The sequence below is a fragment of the Patagioenas fasciata genome, chromosome Z (assembly GCF_037038585.1).
Source record: "Patagioenas fasciata isolate bPatFas1 chromosome Z, bPatFas1.hap1, whole genome shotgun sequence".
NCBI classification, from domain to species: Eukaryota; Metazoa; Chordata; class Aves; order Columbiformes; family Columbidae; genus Patagioenas; species Patagioenas fasciata.
The window spans coordinates 7,365,004-7,385,495 of record NC_092560.1 but is presented as its reverse complement, the minus strand read 5'-3'; the positions used below and the strand labels follow the sequence as shown (position 1 = coordinate 7,385,495).

General features: G+C 43.9%; 1 protein-coding gene across 6 annotated transcripts in view; it reads right to left on the bottom strand.

Annotated features, from left to right (window-relative positions):
• Window positions 1–18,417, bottom strand: part of SSBP2 (single stranded DNA binding protein 2) — a 176,599-nt gene extending 158,182 nt beyond the window's left edge. For 2 of the 6 annotated variants that reach the window (XM_071802456.1, XM_065860536.2), the window contains exon 1: window positions 18,263–18,408. In XM_071802456.1, the coding sequence (XP_071658557.1) occupies window positions 18,263–18,321 (59 nt within the window). In that variant the 5' untranslated portion in view covers window positions 18,322–18,408. Of the gene's footprint in view, window positions 1–18,262 lie in introns of all 6 variants that reach the window. The other 4 variants (XM_065860534.2, XM_065860535.2, XM_071802458.1 and 1 more) reach the window with 3 other exon arrangements.
• Window positions 18,418–20,492: the final 2,075 nt, after the last annotated feature.

The following is a 20,492-nucleotide window of genomic DNA, read 5'->3' as shown; positions in this document are numbered from 1 at the left end:
AGGGCTGCCATGAATACAACAAATAAAATCACCAGGACAGCGGTCTTGTCAGATCTCATAAGCAAAGCAAAGTTGACCTGGTCGTTATTAGGAGATTTCTAATATAAGCTTGAGACAAGGCAACAAAACTTCTTGTACACTGAGTGGAAGCCACTCAGTGCAGCTTCTCTGTAACATATTCCCTTCCTCCAAGTATTTTACTGCATTGCTTTTCATGCGCAGGAAGACCATTGGAAAAACTAGTTGTACTAATGGCAAAAATAATGAGTCAGCTGCCCAGTTTCTTTAGGGTCTGTGCAACTCACATGGCAGTTTGAAAGAAGTTGCACAGGAAAATCAGTTAGCAAAAGAAAACAAACAAACAAACAACATAAAAACCCCACACTTATTAGGACTGGATTTGCAAAGAAAGAAAAAACCTCAAGAAATTCCCAACCAAGATGTCAACAGTGTAATTATATTAGACTGTTAGAAAACAATTAGAAGTAATGGAATTTTGACTGTTCTCACTATGTGTTAAGAAGCTGAAGATTAGTATTTAGTTAATCTGGCAGCCCCACTGAGAAGCCCCAACACAGAGCAGGCACCATACTCAAGGTGGTAGTGTTGCTCCACACCTTCTCAGTCTCCTTGTAGCACAGACTGACAGTGCAGAACAGCAGCTTACCTAAAATTACATTTTGAAAGGTGCATAGAGACTCTTCATGCAAAAAGGCACAAAAAGAAGATGATCTCCAGGTGTACAACACGGAACCTCTGGTTTTAAAAGGCCCCACCACTTACAGCTTGAGAATGGTGAGTTTCCAGAAAGGTTACACCAATCAAGAAAGAAATCTTCACAGTGCTTAATAAGTAGAGACAAAAATATTTTGCTAAGTGCTTTGAAATGACAGAAAGCAAAAAACTGGTGCACATGTATTAAACTGGAATCCTCAAACAGAGATTATGTCTAAGCAGAGAATGGTGACTGTCCAACCTCAGGGCGGAGCAGGGGAGTTAGGATGAAACAAATATTAAATAAACTAATTTAAAACAAACAAAGAAACAAAAACCAGGTACTGCTATTTTAGCTGCCAGGTTTAAGGCTTCAGCTTCGCAAATGACTCCTGGAAGGCTGAAGGTCTCTAAAGGAATAGTTGGGTGGTGAAGAGCTGCTGTAATGGGTTGCGTAGAGCTGCTGCTGTAGACTTGCCAACACATACTTGTATCCAGCTGGTCCCAATTAATCGGATCTATCCTGGTGGTTGTTGGCAGCCTTCAAGCAGTTCTAACATGCCACAGACCAGACTGGCAACCAGAGGACTCAAGACAAAGACTCTGTGTAGAGGGCACAAAGTCATCTCTCCACTCTGCAGAACTGCACGTGATAACCAAGTGGATGGGAGTACAGGAACGTAATATACTGCCATATCTTGGCAGGGATAACAAGGAAAAGGTGGTACAGACAATTTATACCCAACAGCAAATGCCATTCGATTCTCATTTTAAACTGAGAATGATTTGCACCATCTGCCCCTCTCACCCCCACCTCTCACTCCTACCTCACTACACCTCTGGAGTACTTCCTGCAATCACTACATTTCACTGAGGCTCATCTACATGTAACCAATAAGTTTAACGATATCAACAATGCTCTCAAATAAACTGGGAGGAATCATTTGCTTAAAGAAAATATCAGTCCAGTGACCTAAACAGAACTACTATTCAGACAGATTACTGTTTTCAATACACAGAAACAGCCCTGCCAAAGCCAGCAAGATAGTTCTCCATCTTTATCTGAAACTTCATTAGGAAAAAAGAACTGATTATGGTAGGGATCTGTAAAATCATGGTTAAACAGGCTGAAGCGGCTCTTAAAGACAAAAGGTCAATATGAGGTATTTTTAATATTTACTTTCAAAGTAACATTCATGTAAATTTCATGGAAGAGTAAGGTTATTCAGCAACTTGAAAATGCTGCGTATACAAGATGTACCAGCAAGTTCAATATTTGGAATATTAAATAACTTCATCAGAATGTAAGGTAGGCAATCAATAAAACAGCAACATTAGTAATAAGACAGAAGATTCTGCTGCTTGAAAGATAGTTCGAAAAGAGGAACAAAGAGAGTATCAGACAACTTATGTTTTATAGTGCAAGTTCCCATTTACAATTTTCCGCTCTTTTTATTTACTTCTGAGCGTTTTTTAAGCAGAATATCAATTACATACATTTTTAACACTAAACACCACCTCTTAAAGAGGAAGATCCAGTGAGAACATGGCTACAGCAGCATCAGGTAGAGAATGGAGTAATGATGTTGATTCAAATGCTGCAGAACAGGACTCAAAATTCCCCCCAATTCTGAAGGGTTCAGATTCCTGGGAGTAAGTGCTCGCAATTTGACAAGCATGCTCATGAATATATTAACTGACAAGAACAATTTCCAAGCCCCCCAGTTAATATATATCGGGGAAAAACATGTAAAAAGGCTCAAACAGCCAAATATCTCAGGCTAAAAATATCAAGAACTCCCTCAGCTGGAAGCTGTTAGCAGAGCTCTGATAAAAATAAGGAACCAGGACTGCATAAATTCCTTCCCTTCCCTGCAGAAAATAAACTACATTTAGGAGGAAAGTATTCAAAACACAATAAAAGAGGTGACTCACCCCTATCAACATACAGTACACACTGAAAGGAGGGGTGGGGTGGGGGAACAGGGATGCAAACCCAACCGTGAAGTCCTTGGGGTGGAGAACAGCCAAAACTGCTCCAAAACATGCTGTTCCTGCCCCCGGCATCAATCTGAAACGGTTACCACAACAGTTTTGTAGTACACACAGTACTGGTGCCCTGAAGGATATGACCTGTGGCACTTGGAGGTCTCCAGAGAAAGGTAAATGACCAAGCCAAGCACAAGGTTGCTCCTGGAGCCCTCTGTGGAGGTAACTCTTCCCCTCAAGTGGGACATTCCTCTTGAAGGCCACCATGTTGTGGCAGGAACTGAAAGGTTATAGATACTCTAAACTAACCTCTTAGCTGACAAGATTTCCAGACCCGGGCCGCATTATTCATTTCTTATTTTTCAAACTTAAGGTGACAACATCCGCACTGAAGGAATGTCACAGACTAACTCATAAATCACATCATTGAATGTTATAATATTTTCTACCAGTTTATAGAACCAATTTCTCGCTTTTACATGTTGGATGAAAAAACATGCAGAGAGATGCTGACTAGCTTCCTATGCTTCAAAGTGGGATGAAGGAAGAGGAGATGGGATGCCTGGTCAAAGGAGCATCTCTGAGTAGCCAGGCACATCATATATGAGTGTAAAATACATTCTTACCTTATGATCCTTACACCCATACGCCTGTGGAGCAAAGACTATTCAGACACAACCTCGATACTCAGGACAGTTTATTACTGTTTTGAACAGTGGAATGTCTGGCCTGTTCTCTTTGAATGTTTATGTTTAGCTGAAATATCTGCTGCTAGCACAAGGGCACAGGTCCCATTCCATTCACCTTACCCAGTGCCCCACATCGAGTAAATTAACCTCATCTTTCCCAAAGCACACATTCTCTACCCATTTGACGGATTTCTACTGCGCTACATCACAGAACACACCTTTCATGAATGACCATAGTAAAGTTAACTGCCAACAGGCAGACACACCATTTTTGCAATGCACATGCCGAGGAATTACCTCGGAGAGACCGTGAAGTGAGAAAACACATCAGCACCACATATTTCATCCTGTTTTTCCATGTTGCTTTCAGAATTTCCCCATACTATGTAATCAGACTGTGAGGTTCTTTCACCAACAGAAGGTGCTGCTCTGGACTCCAGCCACAATACACTGTCAGGCCAAATCTGCAAGATCAGACCAATAGAGCTGGGAAGAAGAGGGGGGGAAGAAAATAAGCACCAATTGATAAATTTGTGGGGCACAAAAGCTCACAAGCTTCTTCAGGTCACTCAGGCCGCCAAAAGGGAAGTAAAAACTATCTTTTTTGGATAAGCTTGTGTCAATTACCAGGAGTCTATCCAGGGAGACACACCAATAGAAGGTTTTTGGAGGAATCAGCCGCTTGTTTTAACAGATAAGCATTAGGGGAGTTATACATTCCTAGGCAGGAAAAAAGGTACTTATATAGATGTCTTTTGTTGTTTCAGATTACTTCATTCATATTGCTCTAAACTAATGGTTTGCTTTAAGAAGTTTAGTTGTTGGGTACTCCTGTCATTGCTCCCAAAGAGAAGTAAACCACAGATCCTGAATACAAAATCAGCCTTGGTGAGGTAACTGGAGTTATTACACAACAGACCACGTGCAGGCCATCAGCAGGACACAGTAAATTTCACGTGTCCATACTAAGAGACATACGAGTATAAGGGTGACGCTGAAGAAGCTCAGAAGCAGATCAAGAGTGCAGGTTAGCCTACTAACTCTGAAAACGCCTCTTCGTGGTTTGTTGTTTGGTTGGTTGGGTTGTTTTAATCAACCTACTACTGTGATTCAATACACGTGGGTGATGTCCAGCTGCCTGTTCTAAGGACAAAGATATTAACCATGTCTTCCAAGCCTGAATAGATACACAGGCCTATGAAGACATACACACACACCCCCCAGTATGGAAAATTAGTACATACAATTTCAGACTGGACAATGCAATAATCATCTTTCTGCAGTTACATTAATTCTTTAAATACGCTATTGGACTGGAAAACCAGAAACTCCAAGAAAGTAACTGTCGAGGAACTGGCATTTAAGTTTAGCTGAAATGCATAACTGAATTACAAAGGTGAAAAGCTTATGAAAACATTTCCATTTTGATGCTGCAGAATACACAGCAACTACTTCGCCAAATTAAACTGTTGGTCTCTTTAATCTATTGGGAATACTTCAAAGTAAGGTGCTGAAAAGCCCGGCGCACATACGACACTGTCATAGGTTAGGTTTCCCCTCAGTTTTATTAGCTTTCAAATCATATCCTGATTTGTGAGAATTTCCAATGTTCGTGATGAACAGAAGAGCATGCTCTAAGTACGCAACTCTTTGCAGAAGCAAAGTTATTCTCTGTAACTAAATACTATATCAGAAAGCCCCTCTAATTATGTCTTGTTTATTAAATGTATACCCTGTGCAAAGACTAATTTGTCTTTAAACAGTAACTTATACCAAAACATTTTAATATGTTTTATGTCTTTCCTCTCAGCTGCACTTCATCATCCCTTGTTAGCAGAAGTCCCCGTTGCACCACCACCTCTTTTGCTTTGACCACACCATCTTTTAAGAAACGCTCCCCAATTTCAAAGCCTGTGACCATGCCAGAGGACATCCAGCTACAAGACTGGAGCATACCAAGCACTTTAGCCGTGAAAATTAAGATTGCTGTGAGTATACCTCCGTAACGGGTGGGTAGCTGTCAACTTACACGCTGTGTGCGAATCTGGCTGCTAAAACAAAGTAGGGAACAAAGACTTTCAGCTTTGGGTAATATATTCAGTGTTCTACCTGTTCAGGCTACTAAGTATCAACATGGTATTAAAGAGGGAGAAACAAAAGTAATTGTTTTATCACTGTGAATCTTCATATAGTCCCTGATCCAGCCAGCAGTTTCTGGCCGATGCTCCTTGTTGAAAGTGTTTGTGTGAGATGCGGAACAGGTACACCTACAATCTGTTGTAGGCATGGATGTACATTTCCAAATCATTTGTTTGGCTCACAGTCTAAATATTAAATCCACAAAATCCTTTTTCAACTTCCTAAGCATTTTATAAGAGCTTTACTACATAGTAATAGGAGTGAAATACTGCTCAATTCAATTGTATTGTTTAACATGAAAAATGGTTATGGTTTCATGAAAAGAAAACCTTTTCCTGGCTGTCATGCCTTTTTTTTAATGAGTAATCCCACACAGCATTCGAGATTGACAGCAGGCAACTCCAAAGTTTTTTCTAATCTGATTTTAAATAATTAACTACAGACCTACAGGGTTGTTTGGGGAATATTGGGAAAGATTTATAAATAACTATCTCCGTTACTAGAACTGATACAAATATACCTACATCCAGTATTCCCATCTGATTTTGGTTTTAATCATCTATTTAAGATGTTCTGCAAAATAATTCAAAATATTTTTTTCATTCGCTCTTTGTAGATTCCACAACTAAAGCTGGAAAAATTATTTGTCTTGCATCTTCAAAGCACAAGATACACCTTTGCTTTTTGCTGCATTATAGTCTCTCATTTTATTTCTGGAAGTATTTTAAAATATGTCTAAAAACGTTTGCAGTTACACGTGTCTGCAGATATTGGTCTCGTAAGAGTAAACATCTTTCTTTTTATAAAGAATTAGATGTACAGATAGTAAAATTAAAAGCGACACTGAATTTGAAGAGCTGCAGCAGAAGTCAGAAACACCAATGTGTTGTACCTTTCAGATCTGCTTGTCAAGCATATTACCATTACTAGAGGCATATTTCTGCATTTCTCACACTGCTCTTCATCTTCTCATCAGAAGCTCTCCTTTATCTTTTCTAGCCTTGTATTTTTTTATGTATTGTCCTGTGTGCAAGCTCTAGGTGTTTATTTGTTGATCACGTACTTTTCCTACTCCAAACCAGAAAATCAACTTTCATTTATATTATCTTACAACATGCATATAAACACACAGGAAAAACAAACTTAATTCCTCAGGCCAGGATACACGCCTTTAAGTTTTTAAAGCATCCTCTCCATGTAAAATAGTCTATAAATATTTTATTAACACTGGCATTATCACAGGAGCCTTTCTGATCTGCAGAAGGGAGCATGGTGGCAGGAGGCACCAGCAGTTCTGCTGTCCACCACCAAAGACGAGTGATCTGAAGTTTAGGAAGGATTTATAGAAGCTGTACTAAATTCAGACAACTTTTCACTATATCACTCAAAGGCCTTTGACTTACTCTTCACCTTTCAAGGCAGAACTACGCGATATACGCTAATTTAGGAGGGTTTTAGTAATAAACAATTAAAGGAGTTGAACAGTTCAAGAGATTGTCAATGGGAGTCACAACCTTCACTTCTAGGGCAGCTTCAGGTTTGGCAGGGGAGCTTCATTATTCCCAAAATACCAGATGGAATTTCATTAACTCATCCACACTCCCAACCGTATCAACTTGCTGCCACCGCCTCAACTCAAAGGCTGGCTTCAGCAGGAGTAACCAGAGCCATCCAAACCCGGCCTCTGTTCTTTGACAGTTGGTTGAGAGAGAAGAACAGTAAATAAAGATATTTAGCATGGAGAAAGCAAAGGGGTTTTGGTTTATCAAATCTTGCTGTTGCAATTACAGGATCTGATAAAGCACCACAACTTCCGTAGCAGAAGCATCGGGTGGCATCCTTACTTCCAGCCTCATAAATCACGGAATATTTATGACACAGCCATAAAGCCTGTCAGCCACATGATCCATTTTGTCCCAAGACTGTCAAGAACAACATATTTATTAAGGAATTATAGTTCCATTTCTGCACTCAAGTATTATCTTCAGAAAGCACAGCCCTTCCCAAGGAAAGGCCAACATGACAACACAAGCTACCTCAGGTTACCACTTACTTTGCTGTAATTTTTTCAATCTATAAAACTGTTTCCAAGACTAACACTGCCACTCTTTTATAAGCATTAAGTTGATTACCACGGAAAACATAGATAGTATTTTACCTTCCTGTAACTACCTGCAAAAATACTTAACCGCAACAGTGGAACATTGTTATTAACTTTACAAACCCATTAGATAAGGTCAGCTTCCAGTTAAGTGCTTCTACCTGAACAACTGAACTTCACAATACAAGCCCAAAGGCAGACTGTAAAGCCTAAAAAGGATGGGAAGAAGCAGTCTGTGAATTCTATGCGATGACGCACTGAGGAGCTGGATAACCCTCACAATCCACAACCACAGCTGACAAGCCACACCTGCCATCAGAAGTGTCATTTCTTACACCCAGATTTTTATGAAATGGTAATTTCCTAATTAATAATTGGACAGAACAAAAGGTGGGAAAAAAGCGTGCTCTCAATACACTCAGAAGAAGGAAATCCACTGTTCTTTCATGGGTGGGTGCAGCTTATAACTAGAACCCAGAACTCCAACATACTTGGCCAAGGACTGCAAGCATTTTGCAAAGCCTCCAGAAAATAAATCGGCAACATAAATTATACTAATTCATATTTTGGCTCTTTTATCACAAATGGAGACAGTTTCCTAAAACTAGGATGTGGATGTTGAAGGGGAAGAGGAAGAGCTTAGGGGACAGTCATAGAGAGGCACTTAGGAGAGTATGGCAGTGAAGCAAGCGAGATACAGGTGAGCAGAACTGAGCTGTCCAATGTCACACAATCATAGAATACCAGGTTGGAAGGGACCTCAAAGATCATCTTGCCCAGCCTTTCCTGGCAAAAGCACAGTCTAGACAAGATGGCCCAGCGCCCTGTCCAGATGAATCTTCAAAGTGTCCCGTGCTGCGGAATTCACCACCTCCCTGTGGAGATGATTCCAATGGCTGATTGTTCTCATTGTGAAAAATTTCCCTCTTGTGTCCAACTGGAATCTCCCCAGGAGTAACTTGTACCCACTGCCCCTGGTTTTTTCCATGGGAAAAAAGTGGGGATCTCCATCTTCCTTGTAGCCACCCTTTACATACTGGCACATGGTGATGAGGTCACCCTTAAGCATTCTCAGGGCTGAACAAGCCCAATTCTATCAGTCTTTCCTAGGGCAGCTTCCCAGTCCTTGGACCATCTTTGTGGCCCTTCTCTGGACCCTCTCCAGCCTGGCCGCAACTTTCTTGTACAGCGGGGACCAAAACTGAACACAGTATTCCAGATGTGGCCTGACGAGCACCAAGTGGGATAATGACTTCTCTGCCTGACTGTCCAAGCACTCACATGATGAGCACAATTATTACACATTACATTAGTCTGGTATGGGAGAAAACAAAACCAAAAAAATCAAGAAATGGAAAAAATCTTAGCATGCCACAGCATGTATAAAACATTTTTAAAAAGAAATTTCATGCAAACATCAGCTTGACTATCAAAAAATATACAGAAAACAATTACAGAAACAAATTTATAAACACCTTTAGAATATAAAGATAAGAAAAAAGCCAATATCCTGTGTCAAGAAAAACCTGCCAGCTTGGTTTAGTTGGAAGGGAGACTGCACAGTAAAAAGGAACACATGGATGGCTTACTGTAAGTTAAGATATATGAGTTTTGATTCTTACTCTGTCACATGATCTCTACGTAAGCAAACATTCTCCATTAAATGAAAAAATAGTGTACAGCATCATTAAAAAAAATAATGAAAGAGTCATTATCAGTATGTTTCTACAAATAAGACAACACTCCAAGAAAGCTCTTATTATCCTAAGCCAATTCTATTAAAAGACTTCCATTAATGAGTTGTATATAGAAATGCAAAAGTGCACATGATAAGTTGGGAAATATTATAAGCCCTTTTGGGGACACAAACAGAATAAGGAAAGTTAATAAGAGAAAACTCAATACAGACAAATGCGGAGTACTATCTGCACAAATAAGAAATGAAATACAGAAATATGAAATGGGGAATAATTGGTATTATAAAAAGAACCTGGAAGGCATGTGGACTGCAAAATGGATTATTAACAAACAAACAAAAAACCCACCAGGCAAGTGTTCCAGGGACTATAGGGAGCATTAGCAGCAACGTTTTGTATATAAAACCCAAGGAGTATACATTATCTCAAAGGAGAGCTGATTATTTCATTCTGCTCAGTTCTACTCTCTGACCTGGACACACTACTAATAATATGGAGAAAAAAACAAAAGAAGTCCAGAAGAATCACAGAAGATCTGAAGGGGAAAAAATTACTCACCATAAAAATTATCTGTTTTTTTAATATTTTTTTAATATTTTATATTTAATTAAGTGGTAAAGAAAAGAAACTAGGACGCTATGGTCTCGACTACTGCCACCTTTCAGTTTCTTAGAAAAGAAATTCTATGTTCTCATCTGTTGCCTTCCTGGGACGGGAAGAGAGAAATATCCTAAAGCCTAGAGAAGCACGCACAAAGGTTATCGAGATTTCTCAATTAACATGTTTGCTGCTATCTGAGGAAGGTCTTCTCTCGGTGGCTGAAACAACATCTGTGTATGTCCTGATCAATACCTAAATAATGTGGACATCAAGGTCTGTGGCTCAACTGAGCAGGCACCTGAAAAAGAAACTTCAGCTTCAACCCAACCTGGACCAGCACTCCTTTCTGGCCATCATCTAGCTGTGTTCTTGCTGGTGCCCAAAGAAGCTTTTCCAGAAAACTTTTAAAAGCAGTTGTTTTGAGCAACTGCTAACTACCTGCACCCGCAGAGCTGTGCAGGATCATGCCCTTTTCTGCACCCTGAGGGTTCATGGAGCCGTCATCACAAAGCGGCTCTACCTAATCACAATGCCACCCTGAATCACACTATCATGTATTTGTGGTCTGCCTCACTACGGAACGCAGGCTTGCAAGGTGCAAGTATGCAACTGTCCACCCTGGATAACTTCTGAGCTCATTTTCCACTTTCAAGTATATCCAAAAACAGAGACAGCAGTCTCAAAAAAAAAAAAAAAAAAATTACATTTCTGCAAGTTGCTTCAGCTGTTTGCTTTCACGGGAACACCACAGAACGGCATCAAGCAGACAGACATCCAGGGAATCAGGCTTCACCTGTTCTGTAGCTCACAGGACTCTTGCTTCCATCCTGCCCTGGACGACATCACAGTCCAAGCATGGGAGAAGCCGCGGCTGTACCCAGAGATGTCAGACTGTGGTGTGGACTGGACCATGCTGCAGACAGGTCCTTCTGAGACTGCCTGAAATGGTCCTCCACCCCCGGGCATGCCACAGGATGCCTCTGTGTCATAAACCACCCAGCTGTGCAGGGGATGAATGATTTTCTGTTCCTCATCTTCTGGATGCGAGACATGATAAAACGGTCATCTCATCCTTAGAATCAGTGGGAAAACAGACTGTGGAAGTTGTACATACACACCAGTGTTTTATGTGATGCTCAAGAAAAAAATCAGAACTATACATCTCAAACTGGGCACCCAATAATCATTAAATATTTTTGCTCTTCATCTTTGTGCACCTTACTGCTGTTTCTACAATGGGTGGGCAAGCAGGAGTGGCTTGATGCACATTGACCCACACGTCGTAGTGCTGGGCATCAAAGAAACAACATCTTCTTCCTCTAGTAACAGCTGTGCTATGAAACAGCAAGTCAGTCATAAGGAACATATCACGTGACAGCAAAATAGAAAATTATCAAATAGCTACTTGTTATTAAAACAACGCTTTATTCTGAACAATAGAAAACGCAAAGTTTTTCCAGAGGGGGGAAAACAAAAATCAGTGAATGTGCAAATGAGACTAAGCAAGAACAACACTTAGTACACATCCATATTTTCCAAATTAAGAGAACATTATTGAACATGCAAGTACAACACCCAGACACTGCACTTGGACAAAGCTAACTATCCCAGTTGCTTCTGAATGCAGATCCCACCTGTCCCTTCCGAACCTCTGACATCTCATCTGAGCTACAGGTCTGAGGACTATCACACACCTCTCTGTCATTCCAGTCAAGTCAGTATTTCATAGGAGCTTGTAGGTTTTACCTTGGGGATAAGATGTCTTACCCCTCAGTCTCACAGGTACTTCCTGGCAGCAAAGGAATGGTCATTTCCCAGTACCTATAGGGACAGTATGTTTCTCCTAACCTAAGAAAACCTTCCAATTTCTGACCTGTCTCCTTGAAGGCATCGATGTCCTGGCTCTGCTCCGGGTTTTGCACCACATCTATGGTCCTTGTCTAGATCCTCCAGCTCCCACCCAGATCGCTGATCACAATGCCAGCCCCCTTAAGGCACAAGGCTTTGTCTCTTCTCTCCAGACCAGTCACGTCCACCCACTTACTCCACCCTCCTCCAAGGGCCAACCCCTGTTATCTCTGCATCCTGGCATCTCAACAGCTGCAGGCTCCAACTGCCCAAATCCACACTCTCCTTCCCACCAGCGCCCAGTCCTGTTTTCTCTCCCCAAGTAGCTCCTCTGATCCCACAATCTGCTGCACTCCCAGCAAAGATGAAATATTCAGCGATTACAGTTAGTAAGCCCTAAGCACATGCAAAGTGGTCTTTTTGGAAAAGCTTGTACCCTGGCTAAATTCTGATGCTTTGTCATGCAAATGGCAAAAGACACATCCCTGGATTACAACCCCTCATCCTTTTTCAACTAGTTTCCAGGTGTTTCAAAGGGTAGTGGTATTAACGGTCTTCCACAGTAAAAGTGGCGAGAATTTATAAAACATTGGAAAACAAATTTTTTCTTTGCCTGGTTTTCAAAATGAGACCAAACATTTCAACTGAACATACACATAAAGAAATTAAATTAATCAGCACAAGGCTTACATATGCCATTACAAACTCTCCACCCAATCAGTTAAAGTTTGGCAAAACTACGAAAATCTTGTTTGGCTACTTTAGTATTTGTGACATTACCATATGCCTGTAATTTAAGCAAAACGAATTATTAATATATACTGGTTTGCTAACTACTGTCTCCTCCAGGAAGATTTAATTATCTCTTAGCCAAGCCCGAATCACGCTCACTGTAGTCAAGACTGCATCTGTATCCAGTGGGTCTGAGTGGGCTTCAAAGTCCTTGCTCTTCAGCAGCAAAAGTTTGCTCAGCACTACAGAGCTTACGAAAGCTGCAGACACCTCACGATGTTCATCACTAAGGAAAAGCATAGGACAAAGAGACCTCAACCTGTTGTGAGTCGATCAGTTGCCCAGAGAAAGCAATGCAGAACCTGAAGCACCTTCTTTAACTTTGTTCTTGCCAGTTCAATAAAGTATTTGTATGTGCTTAACTGCACGGAAACAAACATCCCTGCCACCAGCAGTACACTTAAAATTCAGGTATGTATTTTGGGGCACTGCTGCACTGAAGTTATGTTTCTACGGTCCACCACACCTATTGCTCCGACTATCAGGACCTGTTAAAGCTCCACCACAAAAGGAGTTATTATTAGTGGTCCGAACTGCAGCACATACATGACCTGAAATAGTTTCATATGCTGTACAACATACCTGTGCAGCGTAAAGGAGGACCTGACGCACTGTGATCAACAACAAATACTGAGAAATAGCTCCTATTTCCAGAACCTTCTGTGTTCTTCTTTATTAAAAAGTATATTCTCCTAAAATTGAAAAAAATGTTGTTCACAGACTCCCAGAGGAGTATACCTGCAACTCTTAAAAGTTAGATCTGATTGACGAAATCAGTCCATCGAACATAAATTTTGCAAAATAGGCTGGATTAAACCAGCAATTTTATTTCCAATGGGGAAAAAAAAAGAAGAGAAAGATCAATATACCTTTCACCACCTGAAACCTGTAAAACTAGCTCACCACTTCCCAGGGATGAGCAGCAAATTTAACACTGAAGGCAATTAATTTTAATCTGTATATTATTCTTATGTACCATGTAGCTTACAAACGTTACAGTGAAAAGAGGTAACCCAACTGTTGAAAATTCATGTAATGCTGTCTTTCCAAATTGGGGGTGGGGAGGGGAAGGAAATAAAAAACACATAACACAACACCACCAAAACAAATTATCTCCAGAAATCCACAGATCCTCAAAAGCCCTCAAAAATCTGTTTTCCTAAACAGCAGCAGAATCAAATGAGGAAAGCATTGGTGAGTTTTTCTCTATTTACAGAGAACCCGACGGGCAGCAACGAGAAAAAGACAGAAATTGTGTGAATTCCACTACACCTTCCAGCTTGGGAAGAGAGATCTACCAAGGCAGGCACCCACACCACCCATATAAAGGAGTTGTACATCCGAACAGGCAGCCATCCAAAACAGACTTGAGCAGAAACAACAAAGTAGACATTTTCTTTCTTCTTCAAAGAAAGTGGAGAAGGAAAATACCCATCTTCCTCCATGAGACCACCTGGACAGGAGCAAACTCATGAAACATTTACAACCTGGGTCATGCAAAAAATGGGGCAAGAATACTATGATAGCAGCAGTAAAGAGTTCTCACTTTCTCTGTGTCCTCCTCCACTTCAAGCTAAAAATCGATCAATAACCGACTCCAACACTTGCTTCTTTGTTGTTATTTTGATCATGCATCCTTTTATATCAATGTAAATTGTAGTCCCTAGCCACCCAGTTAGTTTTTAAAAAAAATCCAAAGTCTGCTGAGCCCCAATAAGGTATGGACATGTTGGGAAAAAGACTGCTTTAGAAGACCACAGAAAGATCAAGACAACTTTAGGCAAGACACATAATCTCTTCAGAATTCACTTTTCCTTATATGCTCTTTTTTACTCATTTTCTATGTATATTTTCTAACTTATTATATATAGCTAGGGAGTTTCATTTGCAAATGCCTACAAAAGTCCTGTTTGAAAAGCTATACAAGATTTGTATAGTCTTGCCCTTCTTTCTGCAAGATTAGAAGATTACACGGTTTCACCATTCATTGAGATGTCAGCAGATCCAATATCTTCATCCGAATTAATCCAGTTTTAAGGAATAAGGAAAAATATACATATTTGCTATGAAGAGATAACAAAAGAGGATGGTTAGAAAAACTGTATTATTTTTCCTTTTACAATGTCGGTGAGTATTACTTGGCCCTGGCATAGCAGGAGTGCTAGATGAGCTACTATTGTATCAACACAACTTTCCCATCCTTTATGTGATAGGAATGGCCTGAACTCAAACCACAGCTGTTCCAGAACAGGAAGAAGGAGCACAACACTATTCGTGACTTTTCTCTCATCTTCTTCGTGCCTCACAGGTACCATGTGCCTTCATTTTTAGTGTTTTACTAGCTGTGCTGCAGTGAGCTCTCTGGCATAAAATTAAGTATTATTTTTCCCAAATTCATCTATCTACACTTCACATGTGTTGTTAAACTACACAATAAAGATAATTTACCCCAAAGGTCAGGCAGCGGGGACAAAGGGAAAGACCATAAAACGAATGCCATCTTTGGAACTGAAAATCTGCCAAGGGCTACTACAAATTACTTGCAAAACTTGTTCATTTCAATAGAAATTACATAATATCCAAGGAAATAAATACTAAAGACAGCATATAGTGAGATACCACACTACAAACATACCTGGCACCTGCTTGGTCTGTAAAATATATCACATCCTTGATTACAAACAAGGTCTGAACAACACACATCTTTTCCACACTTGATAAATACTCTTTTCACACCCTAGTCCTGCCGCCGGCAGACACCCTCATGGGAAGAAACATGTTCCATATAATTAGGCCGTCCAAACCCGAGGTAGCGTATTTATCATTATAAGTGTATTTTGGAAATCAGTTACTGGCTACACATTTTAGACACTTAAAACCTTGAGGAGACACGACAGCGTTCTATTCTAAAAACTTCCAAATTAATCATCATTATAATCCTGTTCTTGATTAAATAAATACTTAATGTATCCGTCAAACATACATATTTTCTCTGTGGTTTTCAAATTAACACAATCTCATGCAGAAGTCAGAGCTGTATCTTCGCAGAGACATGTAATTCAATGGCAACTTTTCCGAGCAGAACAAGAACTCATGCATCACCTTGGGAGAAGCATTGTGTGGCTTTAAAACAAGGTAATGAGAAAAAAAAAAAAACAATCACAGCTTTTTGGATGTCAAAAAGAAAGTGTATGCAAATAGCAATGATGTAACCAGATCTGCTAAGAACACACTTGAAAAAATGTAATGCAAAAAAATCTGGAATGTAGACTATACAATTGTATTCTACATCGTAAACTCTTTTTTTTTTTTTTTCCACTAAAGGATGGTTATGCGGGGGGAAGGAGATGAGAGAGGAAGAGGGTGTTTCTAAACTCCCAGTTGTGTTTATCTGTGAGTAGATGCTACCAAGAAGTTACCGATCTGTCAAGTCTAAGATTTAAGAATGATACATTTCAGTGTTTTGCATAAAATAATCTATACATGAGGAATCCACATTCCCAGCTGTTACAGGGAGTGGAAGACAAAGTGTATTTAAATCAAACAGCACCATCTAGCAGGCCCCCCGTAACTTTACTTAGGAGGGCAGTTGCTACTTGGCAGTAGGTCAGTTTGGCAGGCTTGCCCTGAAAATTATTAAGCATTTTCATAACACATGAAATATTATGTGCTTTATGGCAGCAAGAATCCAAAAGAAAATTCGGCTACAGTGAAAGAAGAAGACTGAAAAAACAGCTTGAAGTTTCTCCCCTAGGACCAGAAGAGCTGTGTGTGGGGCTTGTATTGGGCAGTTTCTGCAACGCAGAATTAAAAGAACAAGATCTTCCTCTCATCCAGCAAACCGCAGCCCTATAGATGTGTTTTATCTAGTCCCTCAGTGTGACCCTACTGTGCCCTTCAGGAACCTACCAAGTGTATTGGCAAACATCTGCAACTATGTAAGACAAGAAAACGGTTTAATTGTATAATTTTGCTATGCCAATAAACAGTGTTTCCAGTAGCCACTTCAGCAATTATTTTTACAATTATTCCTACACTGGGAGTGAGAAGTGCCACTAGTTGATTAGATTTTAGTGCCCAAGTTGTGTCTCCCCCTCCATCTCAGCAATTAACATCCCACATCAGCGCTGCCTCTGTCTTCCTCTACCTTTCCATTGCAAAGTTACGGGTGAAATTCCCAAACATAACGACACTTTAAATCTCTCCTAGCATCTCCCTCTCCTGTAGCAACGGAGATGCCTGGCCTGCCTCTGTTCCAGCAAGTATGCATGCCAGCCTCTGGAATTAGGCAGTGTCTAAAACACTGTAGGAGAAAAAAATAAATAAATTTAAAAAAACACCACCACCACAAAAACTAACAAACAAACAAAAAAAAAACACACCAAAAAAAACACCTTCTAGGTGAAGGTTCAAGACAAACTGCCTGAAGGGAAACTCATCAGTATTGAGCCTGATGTTAAACGCAATTCTGGATCCACGCGGTTTCTGCAGCGGAGAGGTGCGAACCTGGTTTCTGCCTGGAGGTCTCAACCTCCCGACCCCCTCAGCAGCCTCATCCCGACCTTCCCCGGGCTGAAACCTCCTCCTCCTCCTCCCCACACGGGCTTTTCCTGCCCCTTCACCACCGCCGCCTCCCCCCGTGCTAAACCGGCCTCAGAAATGCCAAGAAGCCGCCACTACAGACAACTTAAAGACACGCCGTCCATTCCAAAAACTCGTTTTCCTCCCCAGTTCGTTCCCCGCCTGTCCTATCCGCAGGTCAGGGGCAGGGAGGGAGGCACCCCCAGCCCTCCCGCTGCAGGGGGGGCCGCTCCGCGCCGCTTCCCGCGGTCTCATCCCGCTCCACGGAGCCGGGGAGCGTCTACATGGGGAGGGGAGAGGGAATAAAGGAGCCCCTCGCGCGGTTCAGACCAAGATTTTATTCGCTTTTTTTTCCCCGCGGGAAACAAGAGAAAAAAAAAAAGTAGTTTTCGCAGGGTGTTTCGGCACCAGTCGGATTCAGACTGGGGGGTGCGAGGGAGCCCCGCTGCGCACCGGTACACCCCCGTCCCCCCCCCCCCCCCCCCAAAAAAAACAAACACAAAAAAAAAAACAACAAAAAGGGGGGAAGCCCATCCCGGCAGCACCTTTGTTCGGCGGGGCGGGAGCCGGAGCGCGGCGCCCCCCGCCCCGTGATGCGATGCGCCCCGGAGAACAATGCGCCGCGGGGCCGCGGCCGCCGGAGCTGCGCGGTCCCGGGGAAAAGTTACGAGGCGGCGAGTTGGGAAACGGCGGGAGGCGGCCCCCGCCAGCACCCCTCTCCCCGCCGTGTCCCCCGTGTCCCCGGGCCGAGGGTCTTTGTCACCCAAGTTGTCCCGGCACCTTGCGCCGCCAGGTCCCGCGGAGGGCCGGGCGGACGGGAGCGAGCCCGGCGCCGCTCGCCCGCCCCGCGGAGCAGCGGCCGCGGAAGGCGTGGGGGAGGGGGGGTGCCCGCTCACGGCCCCCGGGCCCGGCGACCGCTGTCCCGCCGCGAGGACTCCCCTCAGCGGCCCCTCCCGGCCCCGCGGCGCGGCCCCGGCTGCCTGCCCCCTCCCGTCGGGCCCCCTCGGTCCGTCCGGCCTCCCGCCGCGCCCGCCCCGCCGGCAGGAAAGTTACTTTGCGCGCAGGGTGCGCGCCCGCGGACAGGCGCGGCCGGCCCGCGGGGCTGTACTCACTTCTCCCTGGCCTGGCTGTCGGACGGGACGCTGCTGTTGCTCTTGCCTTTGCCGTACATGCCTGCAGAGAGCTCCGACTGTCACGCACCTGTCAACCCATCACAGCCTCCCCGGGAACAGCCCCGTCACCATGGAGACGCCGCCACACACACACCCCATTGGCCGGCGAGGCGGGCGGGCACGCCCCTCGCGCGGTGAGTGACAGGAGGAGACCCGGACGGGCTGCTCCCTCCTCCTCCCCCCCCCGCCCCCTCGGCTCCTCCTCCCCCCCCGCTCGCGCTCTCCCTTCCCCGGCGCAAGGGGGAATTAGAAACGGTTCTAGAAGGATTTTAAACAACCGGCTGTTCCGAGCGCTCGCCACCCGCCCGCCGCCGCTGCCGGCGAGGGAGAGCGCGGCGGCGAGCTGCAAACTGCGGACTGGACTCCCTCGGCAGCCGGCGCCGCCAGCCAGCCCGCGGCCTCCCTGTCGCCCGCCAGCTCTCACCGGCCCCTTCCCTGCCGCCTCATGTGCCCCGCGGGCCGGCGCCGCTGCCCGTGCCTGGTCACCCCCACTGCAGCCCACGCCGAGGAGGGAGCTCTGGTGGCAGGGGTGGCCGCCCCTTCCCCCTCAGCTCCCGCCGCGGCCCCGCAGCCTCGGCTGCCGCCAGCCCCGAGTCACCTCAGGCGCACCTCGTGCCCCCTCGGGGCGGCCGCGCCCCTGCCCCTCAGAGACCCCCAGAGAACCTCGGAGAACCTCAGAACCCCTTGGAACCCCCCAAAGACCCCCAGAGCTCCTCAGAGCTCCTCCGAGCCGTCAGAGCCCCTCAAAGCCCTACAGGGACCCCCAGAACCCCTAGGAACTCTCAGAGCTCCCGCCCGGCCCGCACCCCACGGGGACCCCCCAGCTCCCCATGGGGCACCTCCCACGGAGCCCCCTTATGCCCATCACCGAAAGTCAAACACTTTCCGCCCCCGGGCAGGGCCGGGAGAACTGTCCCTGTCGGGGAGGGCGAGCCCCGGACGTGTCTGCTCCCCCACAGCCCGGGGGTACCGCGGGCCGGAGCCCAGACCGGCGCTTAGAGACTGGAGGTTGGGAGGAAACGTTTCCTGAACCAAAACAGCATGTCTTAGGGAAAAAAAAAAAAAAAAAAAGCTTAAAAAAAACCCTACAGAAAATTCAAGGAAATGCTTTAGTTTTTTTTAAAGGTACATTGCAAATAATTGCGTGCTCCAGAGAGATTATAGGAAGAGAGCAACCACTGGGGCCATCTATTGCTTTTTTCCGAAGTACCCCAGCCTCTGTTGTTGTGTTTGTTTGGTGGGTTTTTTTTTTTCCCTTGTTGCCAAACTATAATCCCAAATTTTGTGGCTGTTGATACTCGGTTATCTTTACAAACCTATGACTGATCTGTTAAACCTACTCGTGTGCAAAGGAGGGGACTTTTAGTGTTTAATGTCAAGCCCTTGGAGTGGTTTTTGATCAGACCAGGTTGTGAATATGCCCATGTCACCCTTGTGTTGGCAGGCGAAGGTCACAAACAAGGACCATGCAAAATTCGAGGAGGGGAAGCTGTACAAGGCACAGACCACCAGCATCTGTTTATCATTGGAGCTGCAGGGGAAAAAAAATATCTATATATATATATATCTCCTCTGGATTTTGAGCTGGTAGAGTGAAGGGAACGGCTGGTGAGTTGAAATGGTTGGTGGGGGAGACTGAGAGTATTAATGAGCGACTGGAACGAATTAGTGATGGAGCAGCAGAGACACGAGGAAGGAGCCCAAGGTGTGCGTAGCTGCGATTCCCGCCATGGGCGCGGGTTGTGTGGGATGTGCGCTCTTGCAACTTGCTGCAATAATTCATCAGATTAAAGCATACTGCAACAAAAGCCATTTTGTGCCAAAGTTGTTTGTCTGTCTTGGGCATTTGCCTACTTTTTTTATTTTTGTATTAACAGGTCAGCAGGAGAGAGTGGTTGGAGTGGGTCTGGTAAAAGAAGTAAATTCAGCTTTCCGTGCAGCTCCTGGGCGGTGGTCACCCCGGCCTCCACAAGACCCGGGCTCCTGCTTATGTCCAAGTTACGCCATGGAAACTAGAGGAAGAATGATGGGCAAGGGTGGCCACGGTGGGTTATGGTGAGAGAAGAATTCAGTGGTAGGAGAAAATGGGAATGGAAGGTAGGAGAGGCTAAAAGAGGAACGGAAGGAGATGAAAATGACTGTGGGTGAGAACAAAAAAAGGAAACAAAGT